This window comes from Nannobrachium achirus (assembly GCF_963921795.1).
Source record: "Nannobrachium achirus genome assembly, chromosome: 9".
NCBI lineage: Eukaryota > Metazoa > Chordata > Actinopteri > Myctophiformes > Myctophidae > Nannobrachium > Nannobrachium achirus.
Genome location: NC_137818.1, coordinates 12,585,364 through 12,608,109, shown reverse-complemented (window position 1 = coordinate 12,608,109; position 22,746 = coordinate 12,585,364). Strand labels below are relative to the sequence as shown.

Sequence of the window (22,746 nt, the reverse complement as noted above, 5' to 3'; positions counted from 1 at the left end):
AGACGAACAGGCAAACAGATGGTCAAAACGGGTCCTACAGAGATCTCCATATATGGGCATATTTACATTGTTCCCGAGTTGGCTAGGGCGCCGACTAGACGCTCGGCCGCACATCTCCATATATGGGCATAAATGGACATATCGGCGCAAGCGCTGACTCATTGTGACATAAAATGGACGCAATCTCCGTATATGGGCATAAAGGGGACACAGATACAGAGATCTCCATATATGGCCATATGGGCATTCTGACATCACTTCTGCTGACTCATTCTGACATCACTCCTGTACTTTGCACGTGTTGAATCTCTATATATGGAGATAACCGACGCATCTCACAATGGGCATAAATGGACACACGCAAACAGATGGTCAAAACAGATCCTATGACAACAGGTATAATGGGGTTTGCATTAAAGGGCGGGGCATTCATCCCCTATTTACATTGTTCCCGAGTTGGCCAGGGCGCCGACTAGACGCTCGGCCGCCCGAAGGGCGGCGGAGATTATCGACGCATCTCACAAGCCATGGGCAAAAATGGACACACGCAAACAGATGGTCAAAACAGATCCTATGACAACAGGTATAATGGGGTTTGCATTAAAGGGCGGGGCATTCATCCCCTATTTACATTGTTCCCGAGTTGGCCAGGGCGCCGACTAGACGCTTCGGGCGGCCGAGCTTCTAGTACATTATAATTGTCCTCTATAACTACAATGTAAAATTTAAAACATCTCAAATATTTTATTTCTTCTAGAAATAGCTAATCTTTCAGTCAATAGGGGAAATGCCTGTTGCAAGTTGATGATGTCATAAATGTTATGTGTGGTCTAATTTATGGCATGCATGTGCAAAATAAACCACAAACACATTTGAAATATTGATTTGATGCTCATATTAACCATAGGAAGTATTACGTTTGTTTTTATTTTCACATGCATTCCATAAATTCCATAGGGATAGATCACAAATTACATTTATGACATCATCAACTTGCGACAGGCATTTCCCCTATTGAGTGAAAGATTAGCTATTTCTAGAAGAAATAAAATATTTAAGGTGTTTTTAACTTTACATTGTAATTATAGAGGACAATTATAATGCATTAAGGCATATTTGTCGTATTAGTCAGGGATCACTTTAATACTTTTCATAGGTTCATTATATATAATAAAATAATAATAATAAAAAAACAACTTTAACTTTAAGGAGATCTAAAAGCTCACAAGACATTGTGATGCGTTGTGACCTTGTAGATTGCCATGTTTTGCTCTGACACTGACTGTAGTTATGACAAATTAACCATGGCATTAAAAATGTAAAAATATGAATATGTGAATATGAAGATGTTGTTTCTGCCTATGAATTTATTTAAACCAGTCTGTTTGAAATAAACCATAATACAAATCCAATACAGTCTTCATTTAATTATTCACCTATAATGCATTTTTCACATAATATAGTATGTTATCGTTAGTAGTAGTAGGCCTACTGAGTATTAAAAAAATGACTGATATATAGCCTACTGACACACACACACACACACACACACACACACACACACACACACACACACACACACACACACACACACACACACACACACACACACACACACACACACACATAAAACGTAATTTAATTAATATAAACACTTATAATTCATTGCACTTGAGCCCATAATGCTGTCTAGTAAAAAAAGTTCAGAAAATGATTTTTGGACAGGCATTATAGGTGCCATGTACACCTAAACAATCGGGGTCCTGAGAAAACAGGTGCACGCCTTCCGGGAAATGTAGTTTAAACTCTGCCTAGACTCCACTGAATGGACGGCTATGAACTACAATTCCCAAATATTATATTGTTTCAACGCATGCGGGGAAAATATGGCGTCTCCATGAAAAACGAAGTGGAATCGCAAGTTTGGGATTCAAAATAACTGTAAAGGTTAGCATTCATTCATATAGTATTTAAAATGCAGCCACACTCGTAAAGTAACCCTCTTATCAACTATAGTTCTATATGAATAGTAATGTCAGTGTGGTGTGGTTTATAGCCATTATTAGCTATTGTTGATGCTAGCTAGTGTTAGCTAACTTTAACATGTTGACGTTTCCTTGAAGCTCTTGAATGAGGCCGTTTATCTAAATTAAATGTTTTCCCAATAATGCACTTGGTGTAATTAATGATTAGTTAACCCACGTTAATTACTCCTCATAATATGACCTGTTACCTCTTCTAAACATGGTTTGCATAATGCCAAGTCCCATCATGTCAAGGTGCACACAGCACACATCATAACATGATCATCACGAACTTGTCCTGAACGTTCACAGATTTTTCATATCAATCCAATCCACTTTATTTACAGAGCAGTGAGCACATTTAAAACAACAGTGTTGAAAGCAAAGTGCTATACATTCAGAGCACTCGTAAATCCCATTGTTCTGATGTGATCAGTAGTGTTTGGATGTGGATGTCTTCTGTAAAACATTTACTATTTACTGCAGTGTAATAAGTTCTAGTCCCCCCCCCCCCCTTCCTTGAAGATGAATGCGTTTCAGATATTAATGTTGTTGGGATAACATAAACGCTACACATGAATGATGCATACTTTTTAGGTTTAAGTTGATTTGGGCCAGTGGTTCTCAAACATTTTCGACCCGCAATCGCTAATTTGAACAGATTTGGCCAGATTTCTGTTTAGATTATTAGCTATAATGTAGCATTTTAATGTAGTTGGGGGGATTACAGTTTTGATTGATTGATTGAAGACTTTATTAGAAGGAAAAGGTACAGTTTAAAGACAGCACAGTTCACTGGTACAAGGACAACTAAAAGGAAATCCTAGTAAGCTTTTTGGCTTATTTACACAGGAAACCTTAATGTATCTCATGTAACATTGAATGACAGACGGATAGAACACAGTACTATGCAGTAGATATCGTATCAGTTTCAGTGAAACCTATCATCTGAACCGGTCCGGTAGTCATTCTTATGTCCCTGGGCCAACTTCTAGCCTGTGTAATTAAACTGTCCTCATTTGCTGGAGACCACCTTGAAGCCCGTCAAGGACTCCTAGGGGTCCTTAGCTTTGGACCCGTTTTTGAGGACCACACTGGCTTGGGCTGCCGAGAGAAGTAGTAGGATTATACAGGAAGGATGGAATAAATACAACTAGGTCTCAATGTGTGTGTGTGTGTGTGTGTGTGTGTGTGTGTGTGTGTGTGTGTGTGTGTGTGTGTGTGTGTACAGATGGCAGGTGATACCGCTGACAAGAAGGATGCTGCCGAAGCGTCGGTAAGCAAGGACAGAGAAAGGAAACGCAGTCATTCACGAGAACGAGCTGAGCGGAAACGCCATCGATCACGTGAACGCCGCTCCAAATCTCCAACAATCAATCAAGCTGAGAGGTACACCTCATACATACATACATACATACATACATACATACATCAAATAATTTTCCGAATGTCTGTCTGTCTGAGTGAGTGTCTGTCTGTCTGTCTGTCTGTCTGTCTGTCTGTCTGAGTGAGTGTCTGTCACAGCGTTTCTCCTCAGTTGCTGGAGCAATTCTCCCTTTTGCAAATCCCGCCCCATTCTGCCCTGTTACTATGATGGGACATTTGACCCTGGGCAGATTGTTTTTATAGTGGCAGTGAATGGGATTTTTTTTATTTTTTCATAGCCTCATTACAGCTATATAAAGTACCAAAGGAAAAACATCTAGGTGATATTAATAAAAAGGGAAGACAAAGGTACAGTAGTTACATTGCAAAACAGGGGGTTTACCCGAAAATATATGTTTTAATTTGTTTAATCCCAGTGGGACAGAATCACCTTTGCAGATTCTTTTATAGTGGAAGTGGATGGGATTTTTTTTTTTCTTCATAGCCTCATTACAGCTATATAAAGTACCAAAAAAAACACATCTACGTGATATTAACTCTTTGAGTGCCACCTTTTCACCACTAGAGGGCGCCCAATGACCAGAGAATTCTACTTAGACAGTGCTGGTATATGCAAAAGCCCTGCAGCCATGACTTCCCTGAACACTTTCCTTTGTGCATGTACAGGAAGAGGATGAAGTTAGCTATTGGCTACCAAGCATTTTAGAAGCCCTATTTTCGGCAATTTAGCCATGATTAAACCTTGCACACCTCATGCATGTGAGGAAAAAACAGGGAAAATTAGCTCTAAAGATCCTGGATTGCATTGGAGTGTAAACAGATGACAGCTTTTTTTTTAAAGCCGAACTAGTTCGGGATCGGCACTCTGGCCCCGGTCCCGAAAGCCGAACTAGTTCGGGATTGGCACTGTAAGAGTTAATAAAAAGGGAAGAAAAAGGTACAGTAATTACATAGCAAAACAGTAGTTTTCCCCCGAAAATATATGTTTTAATTAGTTTAATCCTCTGGATCAGAGAGAGAATAGAAATAGAAAGAGAAAGCGCATTGCATCTTGGGTAGGCAGAGGACAGACAGATTATAGTTCTCCTCACATAATAGGCTGGCTTTTCGTAATTCTGCCCATTTAAAATATATGTACCCAATCGTGACTCTTAGACCATTGATAAGGTCCATGTGAACTAGTTTGTTGAAGCTTATTCATTATGATGAGCGAGATCGCGCCGTACTGCCGCGGCCGTACTGGACGAAGGTCGTGCTCCGCAGTGCGGACAGTTGCTGAAAGCCTGAAACAACATTCTCCACTGCACAAACTCCACCCCCGATAGCAAAAAGTGAATGGTTTTTTCTGGTTGGCCAGTCAGGGAGTCTCAGGGACCAATCAGAAGGCTGACAAACGGTGAATTGATCTGAAATCGCATCACCATTAGCATATGAACACACCTGACATAACTGTGAAGCCTGTTTGTCACTTTCACAAATCATATGCTGTATATTAGCATTTTATGGTGTATCTATATCTATTCTGCATCTAGCATGAGGCATATCTATTCTGCATCTAGCATGAGGCAACATGTTTAACCAGCTCTCTGTGTGTGGGTGTGTGGGCGGACGGGGTGGGGTGGGGGTGTCTGGCCCTGTTACAGATGTTGTCCAAAAATCATGCAGATCGGTACACAGTATCTCTGTAGCCATTAAACGAAACGGGTATTTCTTACATTGATGCTCCTACATATTATCATGCAAGCACCAGTTAAAGTTACTTTCCATCCCTCATATACTGTGTGCACAGTGCACATCCCATAACCCACACACTGCACATCATTTCGGAGCTCATATCTTTGAACGGGTAAGGGCTAGTAAATAATAACAACCTCATGCATACATACACAGTTACACATGCTTTAGTAAGGCTTTAGTAAATAGTTTTTGTCCAAAACCATTCATTTTTTTTTATTATCAGAAGAATTAAAAATAAATGTGATAATAGCTGATCTACAAGCTTGTAGATACGTTACTTTTATGCAACACTCTTGTATGATGAAGTAGGACCTTCATTTATGAAAACATTAAAAGTTGATGCATATTTGATATCTGCTGCTTATTCAGATGCCTGAAGAAGGTCTATTAACACATGGGCTGCTAAGGTTTATAACATTTATAGCTGTTGCTGCTGCCACCATTGACTTACGCTTTGTTTTGACGGGCCCCGCAAGCTTCGTGCGTGTGCACGTGCGTGTCCAGAGAAGATTGAGGAGGATAATCCATTTGTTTACAAACGCTCGCGAAACTAAAATCCAAAAATCGCGGTAAAATCGCGGTAAAGTGTCGCCGTGAAAACAATCAGCTCTCTACTTCCATGGGGCTGTTTTCATCTCATTCTTAGATAAAGCCGTTCTTATGTTTCCAAGTAGAATCTAAAGCCATGTTAAGTCCTTCCGTGAGGGGAGAGCCAGAGGGGCTGCCTTCACTGGCTGGGTGACGTAATGGATTCAGATCATGCAGAGGGCAGCTGCAGTCTCAAAAAGTTAACTGTTTGTTGCCTCGTCCGTGAACGAGATAACTTCCTGTGGCAGGGGGACACCTAGTGGCCTTAACTCGTCCCTGAACGAGTTTGGCGACATGGGTGTTAAAGTTCTTGCAAGGAGATTTGTTTGTTTCATATTTAAAATTCAACCAGACTAGCTGTTACTACTACTTTGATGATTCCACTTTGTTGGCAGTGAGATTGTGTCGATTGTTCCGCTATCAAGAGTCCATTTGTCTTTTCTGATGTTCAAATACCTTTCTTTTAACCCATCAAGACCAGAAAAATCAAATCAGGGATCAAAGATTTGAGTTAAAAATTGTCGCTTTAAAAGAATATATATTCAAAAATCACAGATCTACATGCTCGCAGCGCGGCACTCCATGGGTTAAAAATGGCATTATTTCTAGATTCTCCATTTTACCAACAGATAACAAAACCACAGTAGAGAGAAATACATTTTGTTCCTTCTCTTCCTGGCAGAGATCGGCGAGACAGAGACGACAAGAACCGTGCAGGAGGAGACCGGGACAAGGGCAGAGACCGGGGGCGTAGAGATAAGGACGTCGGCCACCGGAGGGATAAGGATCGGGGGAGGAAGTCAAGGTACGTACCCTGGACCGCATTAGTGGGATTGGGATTCATCGGCTTGTTTGTAACACTGTTTATGAATGTGTGTTGTACTGTTGTTTTCTTTGAGGTTATTGTGTCTTGAATACAAAGTCTGTCCCTTGGTCTTTACAGAAGCACATCACCTAGATCAAAGGACAGGATAAAGAGAGAGAAGAACATAAAGGCAGAGGAGGATGAAGAGGAGAAGAAGAAGAAAGAGAAGGTAGGATTTAGGCTTCAACTAAATTGTATATTGTATATGGCATATCTTATTTATATATATATATATATATATATATATATATATATTTTTTGCCAACCTACTTTTGGTGTTGCTTTGACTGTGATGTCTTTCCATCATGCTGTAAATATAGTACCGTGTTCTTGTATTTCTGCTGTACTGTCTTTGGCATTGTATTTTCCCTAGCGGGATCAATAAAGAGGTATTATTGCGACCGTAGGTCGCACTTACTACAGAAAGCTCCACCAGGTGTCCGTCTGTCCGTCCGTCCGTCCGTCACACACGTTTTGCCCTGCTCATATCTCGGCAACCGTTGCCCCGATCCATGCCAGCTTTTGCACACACACTCCTTGCCTGCCAAACTACAACCTCCAAGGACCCCCGGAGCTCCAGGGACCCCCAAGTCCCTGGGGGACCCCCTGGTGTAAAAAAAGTTCCCTCCGTGACTCACGTCACACTTTTGCCCTGCTCATATCTCCGCAACCGTTGCCCCGATCCATGCCCCCTTTTGCACACACACTCCTTACCTGCCAAACTACAACCTCCAAGGACCCCCAGAGCTCCAGGGACCCCCAGCTCCCTCGGGGACCCCCAAGTGTAAAAAATGAGCACATGTGCAAAAATTACCAACTGACCACCCCAACGGGGCTGCTCACGGGGAATTCCCGGGGACCACCCACTCCTGGTGCTCCAGAACGGATGCAAAAGTGGTGGCGCCCCCAGTGGAGGACCCCCTGCCACTGCAGCTCACATAAAATGCCGTAACTCGGACTAGGAGCGTCCGGGAGAGCCGGGGCCGGTACCTATTCGTCCGCCAAGGCAACGCGGACACCCCACCCCTCATTTCTCACATGGCCCTCTTCTAGCGCCACCTACAGGCCGATTTTTAAAACACATTTTTGGCCACTGCTCCTACAGTTTTTGCCCTAAAATCACGAAAATCACTACACAGTATGTCTACACTCATGTCATCAACATGGATCAGGAAGTTTTTGGAAAAACACATTTTTGCCCTATTTGTGGAGATAAGTGACCTACGGTCGCTTATCTCCCGATTAGGGAGTCTTACTGGTCTTTATATAATCCATAACTGTTCCTGCAGATGATATTTAGAGTCTTGTGTGGTTTTCTGTTTGGCTCTGTTCCAGTTCCAACCGCTGTCTCTGGAAGAGCTTCTAGCCAAGAAGAAGGCAGAGGAGGAGGCAGAGGCCAAGGTGAGAGGAGAGAAAACACACCAGTCTCTAATGAAACCAGTGTCTAATGGCGCTTTTCCAACTTGGCTCAACTCGCTTCGTTTCTATGCAGCATGGGGGCGTTCGTCGAGAAACGATGACACTAGTGCCGATTATCTCTGACCAATCAGTAGTCTGTGTTTTCACCTCATATGTTGTTATTGCCTCGGCTCACTTTGAACCTCAACGTAGACGATAAAAAAAAAATCACACCCGTGTGAAGTGGAGCTGTGTGTGTGTGTGTGTGTGTGTGTGTGTGTGTGTGTGTGTGTGTGTGTGTGTGTGTGTGTGTATTGCAGTTGATGCTCAGGGCAGGCTAGACTCAACAGCACCTCTCTGGTCACCCAGGATCATGTGTACCGATTTTTGTGACATTTGACGAAAATATGTAGGAAAAGGAGCAAAAAGTGTGTTTTGGAGAAAATTCAAGATGGCGGAAAATCTATCCTGGCGCAAATGGGCGTGGCCTATATGGGGAGATGCGAATCCAGGGAAAAAATAATTTTAATTTTCCTATCTACGGTTCAAGAGTTACGGGGCAAAACGTAAAGTGGGCCGTTATAGCGCCACCATGAGGCCGAGTGATGTAATTATTTTTCGATTCATTCTTAAAATCATTATGAATCTCCTCTCCGAGGTTTGAAACTGTAGCTCCTATGGTTTACGAGAGAAAAATACTTGAAAGTGATTTCTTGCATTGTCCCATTATAAGTCAATGGGGACAATTAAGCGTCGTTTTTTGCCGATTATGTCGGCATGGTAAGGCGGATCGGAACGAAAGGTAATAGAACAGCATTCCCGGCCGAGCCGCACATTTTGATGTATATATTGCGCAAGTGGCGTAAATGGTGCGGCACTAGTTACGCGCCGAAGTCATGCTACATACAGACAGACACACACACACACACAGACAGACCCACACACACGGCCACGTATAGGGAGCTTGTGTTCCACACAGCTCCAAAAAAATGATAACCTTTTCCCAATGGAAAACCAAAGAAGGCGAGTTGAGCCAGTACCATGCAGTAAAGTAAAAGCAAGCCTTGCAGAGCCATGTGGCTCATAGGGCAGGAGTCTGTCTCCTACTTTCTGTGCGTGATCCAGCATCACCTGGATATGACGTTAGTATGTCACAGGGATTTACACCCAATCCAACCCTTGATGCTGAGTGCCAAGCAGGAGGGCATTGGGTCCCACTTTAAAGTCTTTGGTATGACCCGGCTGGGGAATCGAACCCCAACCTCCCAATCGCAGGGCGAACACACTAAAGGGGAACACACACACCGGACGCGGGCTGCTGTGTTGCAGTATTGACGCGCATAAGTGCCGCTCGTTGACACCAACGTTTTTTTTGTTTATTCTGTCTAAACGTGAGCATTTAGCTTCACTTTAACTTAACTTCACTATGCCTAAACCTAACCCTAACCTCACAAACACTATACCTAACCCTAACCTCACGGAAATGACAACCTCAAAACCCTGTCCGCCAGACTGAAAGACCTGCAAAAGAGTGAGACCCGTATCGGCACAGCAGGCGAGGCGGCAGACCCGTGCCTGCGTGCGTCTGATGCCGCCGGTGTGGGTTAGTTCATTGAAAAAAAATGGAGGCGTATGTTTTGACGCGCCGTGTCCGCGCTGCCTCCTCGTCCGGTGTGTGTTTCCCTTAACCACTTTTCCCAGTGGGAAACCCCCAACAGGTGGAGTTGAGAGGAGTCAGTACCATGCAGTGTCAGCATTAACTCTTGTTCTGTCCTCCTCAGCCCAAGTTCCTGTCCAAGGCAGAGCGGGAGGCGGAGGCTCTGAAACGGAGGGAACTGCAGACGGAGGAGAGGAAGAAGTTCATTGAAGATGAGAGGAAGAAGAGGAGGATGTTCCAGGAAACTGGAAGGAAAATGATGGGTGTGTTGTAAGAACCTGGCTTATAGAAGTGTCTGTGAGCGCCATCCGGTGGCTAGTTCAGCTATGGCTATAGGGGCCCAGAAAAAGTTAATCCAACTAATTGATAGTTAATAGTACAGAAAATAGCAAATCTACAAACTCAGAGTTGTGAGTAAATTGTGATGTCAGTGTCAGACACAAAGAAGAATTAATGTATACTTAACAACCCTAGCTGTGGTATAAAGTTAAGCTGACAGTGGTGATGTGTGTGACACAGAGGACCCCCAGGAGAGGGACCGGCGAGAGCGGAGAGAGAGGATGGAGCGGGAGAACAACGGAAATGAAGAAGACGACGGAAGACAGAAGATCAGAGAGGAGAAAGATAAGAGCAAAGAACTCGTAGCCATCAAGGTCAGTACGGAGATAAGGAGACCATGCTGTTTATGATTGGCCAAATGCAGTCTTGTACAGAGTGCGTCATTTCTACTGAAGATACACCAGTTAATATTGCATTAATACACGACCTAGAATTATTTAATACTTTAGCTATTGAAAAATAGCAGATATACAAGCTCACAGTGCGGCACCAAGTGCCGCGCTGCGATCTAGTAGATTTGCTATTTTAGAAAAGTTGTGAAAATTTGTGCAAATCCTTTGAATATATGTATTTTTTAATTTGTAACTAAAATTTTGCTTCTGGGGGTCCCTGGAACTAAATATTTTGAGATGGGGATCCGTGGCCAAATACATATCATTTTGGGGGTCCTTGACATGAAAAAGTTTGAGAACCACCGACATAAAAACATGTGTTTTTCAGAAACCTTAGAAGGATTTAGAAGACACTTATAGAATCGGGTCAAAGACTTGCACACATTTTCACGATTTTTCAAAAATAGCAGATGTACAAGCTCGCTGTGAGCTTGTATATCTGCTATTTTTTAATAGTTAAACCAAGTAATGTATAATAATGTATTCCCGGCCTAAATGGGTTAAAATTATTTGTAGCTTTAATAACAGCTGATGTTACTACAGTACATTCGATCTCACTGGCCTGGTCTTTTCTTACTTGAGAATCAGCTTGACGTGATGTTTCTGTGTGTGTACAAAATGAATGGTCTTTTCAGGAGCGCTACCTGGGAGGCATGAAGAAGCGCAGGCGAACACGTCACCTCAACGATAGGAAGTTCGTCTTCGAGTGGGACGCTTCAGAAGACACGTCCATAGACTACAACCCCATGTGAGTCAACGGAACGTATCGTTGTCGGGCAGAAACCTCTGATCTCCATACTACGGCGTCACACAAAAGTAGCAGATCCACAAGCGACCTGTTTCGAGCTTGTAGATCTGCATCTTTTGCCGTATTTTGTATTTGAATCCTGAAAAGTCATAGTTCTGAACAATATGAGGTTTCCACCCAACAGAGACGACATATTGGTGTAATTAAGACCTAGTCATGTCACAATCACATGATCCCAATCATTTGAGATATTCACTATTATTTTTGCACAATTGTTTCAAAATCAGAATAAATTCATCTGTTGAAAATTGTCCAAACATATTCCAAAACTATACAATGGCCTATTATGGGTTTAAAAAGCCTAAAAGACGAACAGAAATAATATATTTTTATGATGTTCCAATCAATGTTCAATGTCAAAAATACAATCGTATCATTAATTACCATTTTTTGTAAGACAGTAAATCATCAACTAAAATGTAATGATCGTGACGAGCATATGTGAGTTAACAGAACATGTAGTAGTTTAATTAAAACAGTGACACCTAGTGTCTGGATCATTAAACACTAGCAGCATATTACAGTACCATATGTCTGGTCTGTTCTCTCTCAGTTACAAAGAGAAGCACTCTGTGCAGCTGTAACACTAACAGTGTATAACCATACAGTATGTCTGGTCTGTTGTTTCTCAGTTACAAAGAGAAGCACTCTGTGCAGCTGTACGGCAGAGGTTTCATCGCCGGCATCGACCTTAAGCAGCAGAAGAGGGAACAGTCCCATTTCTACGGCGACCTGATGGAGAAGAGACGCACGCTGGAGGAGAAGGAGCAGGAGGAGTGAGTGATGCTCGCCGTTCAACCGCTGAACCACAACATCTGTCTGCAGATTTAATACATTTTAGAATTTTTAATCCCATCCGTTTTAATAATCTTTCACAATTTATTTATTTAAAACGTACGAAAATGAGGGAGAACCCTCGTCCGGTGCTGAGGTACAGACTTCAGTACATTAAATAAAGATACATTTAAAATAAACCTGAGGCCGACTTTAAAAAGGCCTTCTAATACCTAACCTAAGTTTTTCTGAAAATCTTCAATTTATTATTAAAAAGAATATATAAGAAATAATCTTGTTGCTGTATACATACCAACATCTAAAAGGACGTGCAGATGCTTTCCAGAATTGAAAGGTATCACAACGTACAGGCTTTCCAGTTCTAAACGGGTTAAAACAATTGAAATACAAAAGCACAAAAAAAGGTTCACGAATTGACGATGATAAATGTTTTACGAAAACAATCCTATTATTCAGCTGTTGTTTGATGGCCCTCTGACCCCTCTGCCCTCCTCTGTGCCCCACCACAGACGGCACCTGAAGAAGGTTCGTAAGAAGGAGGCCAAGCAGCGCTGGGACGACCGCCACTGGTCCCAGAAGAAGCTGGACGAGATGACGGACAGGGACTGGCGTATCTTCAGGGAGGACTACAGCATCACCACCAAGGGAGGCAAGATCCCCAACCCCATCCGCAACTGGAAGGAGTACAACCTGCCCGCGCACATCGTGGAGGTCATCGACAAGTGTGGCTACAAGGTGGGCCTCCCCAAGAAAACGGTTGAAATGTCAATCAACATTTACATGATGTAAAGCAAATGATTCACTATTCATGTCATACAAGGCAATTTGTGTCACGTTAACACATGGGCTGCCATTGTTTGGAAAATTCTATGTGCTGTAGAGTGCCGATATTCACTTACGATTTATTTTCGGTTTGTTTGCATTCGGTCGCGAAACTAAAATCTTAACCGGGGCTTACCATCACGGATGAGTGTCGACCTGAAAAAGAGCGGCCCTCAGCCTTTTCGGAGTATGATTTGCACCTTATTCAGAGATGCAGCCATTTTTATGCATCCGCATAGAATAGGAGTCAATGGAGCATGGACTCTCCGTTTTGCTTCCATGCGCATTGCATCATGGCGTACGCACCAGCGTCTTTCACCAGCACCCGCAGCAAGCGTTTGTTTACCTGGTAACCATGGTAAACTTACCTCGTCTGTCGACAAGGTAAGAAAGAGTTGGCACAGCACCCCCCTGCGCCCTTAACTCGTTACTGAACGAGTTTGGCACAGGTTGTGTTAATGATAACATCTCTCTGTCGAGTGGAAACCTCTAAAACCGGAGGTAAGAGGTTTCTGCCCGACAGCAACCAGACACTGCGCTTATTGAAGGAGGCACATTAGCTGCCGAGGTCTCGGGTAGTGTGAAGTCTCCTTGGTCAATGTAAATGTTTCCTGCGTTTTGAGGGTGAATTGAATTAAATATTTCACTGTGTTTTGTTTTTCTTATCCAGGATCCCACGCCTATCCAGAGACAGGCCATCCCCATTGGCTTACAGAACCGTGACATCATCGGCGTGGCCGAGACGGGCAGTGGTAAAACAGCAGCCTTCCTCATTCCTCTGCTGGTATGGATCACCACCCTGCCCAAGTCTGACAGGTACAGTGACACCATCCTGGCCTAATGTACTGTATGATATTCTGCTGGTATGGATCACCACCCTGCCCAAGTCTGACAGGTACAGTGACACCATCCTGGCCTAATGTACTGTATGATATTCTGTGGCATGGCTTTTATCTTGTTCTTAATCACTTTAGACCAGGGGTCTCCAACAGGGGGTCCGCGACCCCTAGGGGGTCCGCGGAGGTACTGCAGGGGGTCCGCGAAATTATTGCTTAAAAAAAAAAAAAAAAAAAAGATTTCAAAAAATGTTTTTTTTTCTTTTTTTTTCATTTTTCACATTTATGTTAAAAAATAAATCATGGTTCTATCCATTTTGAATAGCTTGAATACATGATTACTATGCAATTGACAGATTGTTGACATTGACATTGGTTCTCAGTTAATAAGTAGTATGTTTAGAAATGGTAGTGGTACGGCCCACCCTGCTCGCTGTAACTTGTACATGTTTAAAATAAAAAATATGTCGTAGCCCCGCCCCCCGCCCCCCCACCCCCCACCCTACGAGGTGGTAGGGGGTCCCTGCCCCATCTCCCAATTAGTTTGGGGGTCCGCGACCTGAAAACGTTGAAGACCCCTGCTTTAGACCTTGGCGTCCCTATTTTGTGCATGTCATTATGTGAAAACCTTCAGCATAACAAAATAAAATAGTGTCATAACATCTTCACAAATAGCAGCTCACGACATGTGAGAACTTATTTGAATGAATACAGTTTCATTTCATCCAATCTGTATGGTAGTACAGTATGTTAGTACAATATCACTAGTACAACCAATAGTGATGCTTAATATCCGTGTTTTTATGTGTCTGTGCAGGATTGAAGACTCGGACCAGGGTCCCTACGCTGTCATCCTGGCTCCTACTCGTGAGCTGGCCCAGCAGATTGAAGAGGAGACCTTAAAGTTCGGTAAACCTCTGGGCATCCGCACCGTGGCCGTGATCGGAGGAATCTCCAGGGAGGACCAGGGCTTCCGTCTCAGGATGGGCTGTGAGGTGAGAGACCCAGAACACCACAGGGTTTCTGCTTTCTTGCTAGGCCCAGTTTCTCTATACTAGAACTATCAGTTATTGAAAATTATGAATTTAGAATTTTTGGTCACTAATAGCAAAAATGTGAGTAATTATGTTCTAAAATCCATATAGTCTGTTCTCGCATTACTGAGCCACACTTAACTGTTCTGCTGCTGTAGACGATCCTCACCGTCATTCAAATCGGTGACTACATGACGCCGTTGACAGCGCTCACCGTCAATCTTACTGTATTTACAGTAAATGTATTAATACTTACATAATGTCGCTCCGGTCGCGGCCGCATCGGTAATGTCCGCGATTTGTTTAAAACGCACGTTGGGCGTGCACGCGAAGTGAAGCTCCTCCATGTTAAGTCAATGGAGAGGCCCATAAAGAAACTTCATTTAATCCAAAAGAGCCATTTTGAGCCATTTTGCACCAGATCTGATGTAAACAATACACACGGCAGGGCGCAGCCATGTTTCTCTTCTCGGCTCACACTGTCATGTGACTAGATGACGTAATCGTTGCCGTCAAGTGATAATCCAAAAAAACAAAAACAACCCCCTTCCAGCCCTTCAAAATAATAGCGGCGGCCGACGGAGGAAGCGGCGCGGCACCAAGGCAACAAGCAACCTTCAGATTAAGAGGCACGAGTTGTGTTAAGGTTAAGCTGATTAAAACACAGACAATCTTAAAGGCTGTGGTTGTAATCAAAGTTTTGTCTTAGGAATGTGACAAATACAAACAAATATTATTGAACTCAAGTCTCCAATGCTTGAGTAATCAATAGAAAAAAGTCATTTTGTGGGTGAACTACTCCTTTAAGTAGGCCTGTCACAATTATTACTCAATAATCACCTAATCACTATTATTTGAGGTAACCATAATTGTTTTTCTAAACAATAAGATTGACTGTATCTAAAAAAAGAAAAAAGAACGGAAAAAAAGAGATCTACAAGAGATCTTACAACTTAGTGCCACGTTGTAAGCTTGTAGATCAGGTTTTCTCTTTAACAAGGTGATCCCGTCTGATAGCCCTAGTTTAAAGGCTAACCTACTGTTTCCTCTCTCTTTGTGACAACAACAGATCGTGATCGCCACCCCGGGTCGTCTGATAGACGTGCTGGAGAACCGCTACCTGGTGCTGGGCCGCTGCACATACGTGGTCCTGGACGAGGCTGACCGCATGATAGACATGGGCTTTGAGCCCGACGTGCAGAAGATCCTGGAGTACATCCCCGTCACCAACCAGAAGCCTGACACCGACGAGGCCGAGGACCCCGAGAAGATGATGATGAACTTTGAGTCCGGGAAACACAAATACAGACAAGTGTGTTTTACTTTTGTTTGTTTGTACAATGTTTTTGTTTTTTTGTCGAGATGGGGATTGATTGATTGATTGAGTATTTTATTAGACAAAAGTGGAGAACAGAACAAGTATAGTCAATACATTAAAAGAATGTAGTACAGTACAAGTACAGTTAAAACACTCTGCCTAAAAGGAGCATTCCAAATAAGTCCTTTACGGTCTATTTTACATCGGAAGTCTTGGTATTCAACTCATGGATATAACAAATAGCAAAGAAAAAGAAAATCAAATATCATCACAGTTATAAAAACAATATATGTACAGGGTAGGGGAGACAAGGGGGGGGGGGGGGTGCTCACTTCTCGCCTGTCTATGGGGAGAAGTGATAACTACCTCCGCCTCTGGCCTCCTGAAAGGTGAGTTTTCAGGGCAGTTTTGAAGTAAGCCCGCAAGCTACATGTTTTAAGGGAAGGTTGGGGATGGTTAATTATGACTTATGACTGCAATTCGCAACTTGAATGTGCTGTCCAGGATTCAAACCCAGGTTGCTGACATTTTGACTGCTGAGCTAGTACAGAAAGTCAGTTTAGACGGAGGATAAATGTATTATCTTCATGCAGTACCACTTCACCAAATGTTTACCCCAGAATAGGGAGTAGGGACAGCAGGGTTCATGTTGGTTAACTATAACTGTGAAATTGTATCTACAAGTTGTCGATCAGATGTTTTTGGTGTCGATATTTGGTGTAGTCTTAAGTCTTAACCTTTTGTCCCACCTCTGTCCACCATGCGTCTGTTGTCCTAGCTTCGGAAACCCAGGCTTTTACTGTTGTCCTAACTGTGTGTTGTCCTCCTCCTCCCTGCAGACGGTCATGTTCACAGCCACCATGCCTCTGTTGTCCTAACTGTGTGTTGTCCTCCTTCTCCCTGCAGACTGTCATGTTCACAGCCACCATGCCTCTGTTGTCCTAGCCTCGGAAACCCAGGCTTTTACTGTTGTCCTAACTGTGTGTCCTCCTCCTCCCTGCAGACGGTCATGTTCACAGCCACCATGCCTGCGGCTGTGGAGAGGCTGGCTAGGAGCTACCTGAGACGTCCTGCCGTGGTCTACATCGGCTCTGCTGGAAAACCCCACGAGAGGGTGGAGCAGAAGGTGCTGCTCATGGGCGAGGGAGAGAAGAGGTGAGACTTGGATAACTGAGAGAACAATGTTTTTGCTTGGAACTGAATTCCCGGGAATCACAGTTTTCTAACAGACAACAGCATAACAAAAAGACTACAAGCTTGTATGACTTTAAATACTCTGTGGTCATTTGGTCATACTTTGACAGAGTGCTGACGTGTGTTTTATGTTTTGTCCTGTGCAGGAAGAAGCTTCTCGAGGTTCTTTCTCGTGGCTTCGAGCCTCCCATCATCATCTTCGTCAACCAGAAGAAGGGCTGCGATGTGCTGGCCAAGTCCCTGGAGAAGATGGGAGTGAGTCACTTACAACTCCATTGTTTTTATGATATCTGCAAACGAACAAGCATTGTCAGAATACTGAAAACACGCGGTACAATTTAAACCAGTGTTACTCATTAAGATTGGACAATAAGACTATAGGGCGACATTATTTGTTATTTCATTTAGCGAAATAAATGTATTCGAGAATTAAATAAGGCAAATTAAATGTAAAGTGCACAACACAAAGCGTGCACAAAATGTTTTTGGGACATTCTAATAATAATGATGATTATTATATAAGGCACACTTTTGTTGCGCTTATTTCCAGCGAGTCTAGGCTACTAAACACAGTCCAGTCCCCGGTAAGTAGGCTACTGAATAGAGTGAGAGTTTTTAACCCTAACCCTTGTCTTTCCTCTCCCAGTACAATGCTTGCACGTTGCACGGTGGCAAGGGCCAGGAACAGAGAGAGTTTGCTCTGTCCAACCTGAAGGCGGGAGCCAAGGACATCCTGGTGGCCACGGACGTGGCCGGCAGAGGTATCGACATCCACGACGTCTCCATGGTGCTCAACTACGACATGGCCAAGAACATCGAAGGTGAGGAGGACGTCTCACAGTTCAACAACTCTAATGTTCTGTCATGTTGTTTTAGAGACATATTGCACTCATTTCTACTTCATTTCAGTCATTTCAAACTGTTTTTTGTTTTATTTTATTTTTACATTTACCATGAATGATGTGAAAGTCGTATTTATACTTTGTTGTTCGCCAGTGACATTCGCCGAAAATAGCCAAGCTTGTAGTGAACTCGCAGATCAGCTGTTTTTGAAGTTCAGTTCATGTGTAGATTTTGTATCCATCTAAAAGTTAATTGATATATATATATATTTTTATACATTACTCGTAGCCTGTATCTGTTTATGATATACCTGACGAAGCTGTCATCTGACATGGAAACGTTGTCGCTCTTTCCTTGGACCCTGTTCCATATGAACCCTTTAAGAGCTGGAACACAACTGTGTCGCGTTAGACTTGAACTGCTTTAACCATTATTCAATGCTTTAGCTACAAAAAAATAGATATAGAAGCTCAGCGAGCTTGTAGATCTGCTATTTTGTAAAGAATTGTGCAAGTCTTTGAATATTTTGACCCGATTCTATAAATGTCTTCTAAATCCTTCTTCTAAATCAGTGGTTCTCAATCCTTTTAATGTCAAGGACCCCCAAAATTACATGTATTTGGCCGCAGATCTCAAAATATGTTGTTCCAGGGACCCCCCAGAATTTTATTACAAAAGTTTGCTTTGAAAAATATATATCCAAAGATTTTCAAAAAATAGCAGATCGAGTGCTGCGCTACGAGCCTGTAAATCTGCTATTTTTCAATAGCTAAAGTATAAAATAATTCCATGTCTAAATGAAATAAAAAGGCTCAGATCATCGGAGTTGCTCCGGTGCCTTGCCTCCTTTCATTCAGCTAACGTTCCTTTTTCGTTCTCTGCTTCTTCTTCCCAGACTACATCCATCGTATCGGCCGTACGGGTCGCGCGGGTAAGAGCGGCGTGGCGCTCACCTTCCTCACCAAGGAGGACGCGTCGGTCTTCTACGACCTGAAGCAGGCCATGCTGGAGAGCCCGGCCTCCACCTGTCCTCCAGAGCTCACCAACCACCCCGATGCCCAGCATAAGCCTGGCACCATCCTCACCAAGAAGAGACGCGAGGAGACCATCTTCGCCTAGAACTCTGGAGAAAGGACCCAAAATCTTTTGTTACCCCTACTGTTGCACCCCAGAGCACTCGGGGCAGAGACCAGGTATCTCCATATTTCAACTTCGTTCTTTTCTTTTTTTGTAAATTAATTCCCTATTGTGAGTTTGTAGATCTGCTCTTTTCGCTACATTAAACACAATGTTCAAAGTATGAGTGAAAGTGTTTTAAGTGGTTGTCTGTGTGTATTTCCTTTTTTATAAATATTGATATTAAAGTGAAAGGACCACTGCTCATCTACCAATAGATCTAGGTGAGGTGCTGGAGCCAAAACGGAGCAAGATGAAACATTAAAGGGAGTCTTCGCACACTCAAAACTGTGCAAAATCAAGTTCTTTATTTTTCAGTTAAATAAAGTGCAAGCTTTCGGTCTTAGACATGCCTGAAGAATGTCTATGACCAAAGGTTTGCACTTTATTTAACTGAAAAATAAAGAACTTGATTTTGCAGTTTTGAGTTAATTCTTCATAAATATTGATTTTGAAACATTGAAAAAGTATGAACTATAATAACTGGAGTATTGGTTACACATGCCAATGCTCCAGAACAGCCTATGCAGCTGAATGTGCATAGTAGGAAATATGGAAAAAATACAATCTGAGGCAGCGTATCTGATACGCAGGAGTGGCACGTGTGGACTTCAATAGCCCTTTTCTTGTGATATGTGGCGTCTGAGGTGAAGGCTTATGTGTGACCTTTGAGGTGATATGGACCGCTGGCCATGGGAGTTTCAAAGTAGTTCATACATATATTATGTTAGAGATAGAGGTTATTTAATTCAGTGGCCATGCACACTGGCTCGCGTATACTGTATACACGCTTGTGCGCATGCCTCGCGCATGGATGAAAATATTTATCCTATAGATACCCTCCGAAAAAGAACCTAGAACACGCCAGTGACACCACTGGTTTTTCCTGCTTGTCGACTCCACAGGATGTCATATTTTCTGCCCTGTGTAGCAATCAGGCCAGTTCTGCTTTCCTGGCCTTTTCTAAAGAGAAGGGTACGCTGGAGATGTGCACATTATACACTATATGTATCCTTTTGTCTGTTTCAGTTCAAACTAACTATATCGTCTCCGTCGAGCTCATGTCTAAAACGTACTTTTCAGGATTCAGATAAAACAATGGCAAAAGTAGCAGATCTACAAGCTCAAAAGTACTTATGATGCTTTTGTGTGACGCTATAGTATCATGATCAAGTAGGGGCGTTGATTTATGAAAAAACTAAGTTAAAATATGGAGATGGGTTTCTTCCCAACAGTACTGTACTTAGAGTTTAAGAGAAGATGAGAAACATGAGATCCAATAAACCTTTATTGATTCAGGTGTCATATACTCGCTGTAGTTTAGGTCATTTTCTGCAGGCAGTGAGCAAATGTAAAAAATAATAAAAGAAACGAGCCAATATGTGTAGAATTTTGCGATCCTTTCCTTTTCCTTTTGTTCGTTCAGAGTTTCCTGCCAGTTTTGAATCGTGTAAAAGAGACCAATACCATTTAAACCTTTGTCTTTTCAGAGACGGACATTATTTTTCATTGAATCAGAGATGTGTACTCTGGTTAGATTGGAAAGCATTTGTTTCTGTCTGACGTAACGTTTGTATTAAATGTGCGAATTATTGAGCAAAACCTGGTTGATTTCTGCATCTGTTTGTTGTGTGATCACGGTCGCATGCATGGATTAAAGTTCTCAGCCACCATGACTGAATTGAGTCATGATTTGGAAGTACAGTATGTTCAAATATTGCACCTCAAATATTGGTTATTGGTTAATATGTTGGTTATAAATAATTATGTTATATGCCCCCCCCCCCCCTGCTGAAAAGTAACAGTTTGGGACATAATGAGGACAGATACAATATACAAACAAAACTGTGAAAAGTGATGACATCACTTGTCATCACATAACCATAGTTTTGTGGGGCCGTTTTTAGCCCAAGGAATGTTTTTGTGCAAAACACATGCTTCCAATGGATTCAGAATCATGAAAAAACCCTAGTTTGACCCCTCATAATGCTACTTAGCAGATTCATTATTTCGTTTATTTTTCCTGTATACAGTAAAGTAAATGGGACACCAACTTTAGCAGCTGATAACACCAATTAAGCTGTGACTCAGGAAGGGTTATCATACCAAAATATAATCTACAGATATTGAGCTTCTCAAAAATACCAAGTAACCTTTGCCTCTTTCCGACATCTGGTATGGCCCATGGACTACATGTGCTTTATGCTTTACCTAGGGGTAGGCAGGGGACTTCCCTATGGAGGTCACATGTTTTGAAGAGGCAAGCTTGCTCTGTGACTTAAGGACAGCCTTAACAAAAGCTTAGAGCAAGCTTGCCTCTTCAAAACGTATGTGACTTCCACAGTGAATTAATTGGACATTGCTTCACCCCCCCACCTCCCCACAGGTAAAGCATAAAGCACATGCTTTAAATAAAATGTGTGTCCGGGTAGGGCTGTCACAATTATTACATAATCGTCTAATCGTGATTATTTGACATTATCGCAATTATTTTTTCATAATCGTGAATGTTGAAAAATGTCAGAAATAGTGGAAATAGCAGCGACGCGTTGTGAGCTTGTAGATCGGCTATTTCCACTATCAATGTTATTTTTTAAGTAGTAAGTTGTCAAATATGTCAGTAATGTATTTGTGTATTTAGGTTATGTATCATATCTACCATATGCAACTTCAAAGCCTAAAAGCCAAACAGAAATGTAATTATCAACGACAAAAACACAATTAAATCGTTAATCGCCAATTATCTGAGTGACAATTAATCGTCATGTAAAATGTCATATCGTGACAGCCCTATGTCCGGGGCCTATAGGTAAACCAAGAACCACAGTATTCTGTGTATATTTGAGTGCTGCCAAAAGACACACAGTAAAGGACACAACAAAGAAAAGGAACCACCAACAATATTAAAAGTACATAAAATGTCATGTTTATTTCACTTAAGTCATATTCTTCTTTTTTAACTTGTGAATCTATATTCAAATAGAAAGCATTCTATACACAGCATCAGGCAGGAAATGTCTTGATTTCTTTTTCTTTCTTTAATAGTTCTTTTTAGTTTTTTCTTTTTTTTTTTACATCAGCTGATCTCTTTTGATAAATAGAGGGAAGAGGCGTGTGTTTGGCCAACGGTAGTCTGATGGTTACATGGATATATTTAGTGCAGTTATTGCATTACAAAGCAACCGTCAAAAACCAAAAATAGTGCAATTTCTTTTTTTCTTTCTACGTCGTATACATGAAAAGAGAGGAAGTCCAGATGGTCTAAGGCGTTTCTTTAAAAGTCTTTTTTTTTAATGTTAGGCTTTGTATTGCATACAGAATAAGACAGAGGAAAAGAAAACGTAAAATTATAACCCTTGTACAAATTGTGCTTCGTAAATTGGAAAAAACCTCGACGTCTTGTCTTTTCCTTTAGCAATTATTTCAATTGGTCCGCTTTGAAAAAACATACTGCCAAAATATACAAATGGAAATAGCTATAATTAGTCAACTAAAACATGCAGTGCTTTTTATTTTTATTTTGTAAGACACTCT

The 22,746-nt window shown here is 42.1% G+C and overlaps 1 protein-coding gene across 1 annotated transcript; it reads left to right on the top strand.

Annotated features, from left to right (window-relative positions):
- The first annotated feature begins 1,876 nt into the window (after nt 1-1,876).
- ddx23 (DEAD (Asp-Glu-Ala-Asp) box polypeptide 23) lies at nt 1,877-20,861 on the top strand. The gene is made up of 17 exons (XM_080734280.1): nt 1,877-1,947; nt 3,256-3,413; nt 6,418-6,540; nt 6,679-6,769; nt 7,936-8,001; nt 9,780-9,918; nt 10,175-10,308; nt 11,022-11,134; nt 11,827-11,970; nt 12,499-12,724; nt 13,482-13,627; nt 14,465-14,642; nt 15,751-15,993; nt 17,003-17,154; nt 17,340-17,448; nt 17,840-18,014; nt 18,932-20,861. Exons 2-17 carry the CDS (start codon nt 3,256-3,258, stop codon nt 19,153-19,155), a joined length of 2,421 nt encoding a protein of 806 aa, XP_080590406.1. The 5' UTR covers nt 1,877-1,947; the 3' UTR covers nt 19,156-20,861.
- The last annotated feature ends 1,885 nt before the right edge of the window (nt 20,862-22,746 follow it).

What these genes read in the sequence shown, in the direction of transcription:
- ddx23 (XM_080734280.1), top strand. Translation starts at nt 3,256, where the DNA reads ATGGCAGGTGATACCGCTGACAAGAAGGATGCTGCCGAAGCGTCGGTA. An exon ending in TCGACAAGTGTGGCTACAAG is followed by an intron (nt 12,725 to 13,481) that starts GTGGGCCTCCCC and finishes TTTCTTATCCAG; the next exon opens with GATCCCACGCCTATCCAGAG. An exon ending in ATGGGCGAGGGAGAGAAGAG is followed by an intron (nt 17,155 to 17,339) that starts GTGAGACTTGGA and finishes TGTCCTGTGCAG; the next exon opens with GAAGAAGCTTCTCGAGGTTC.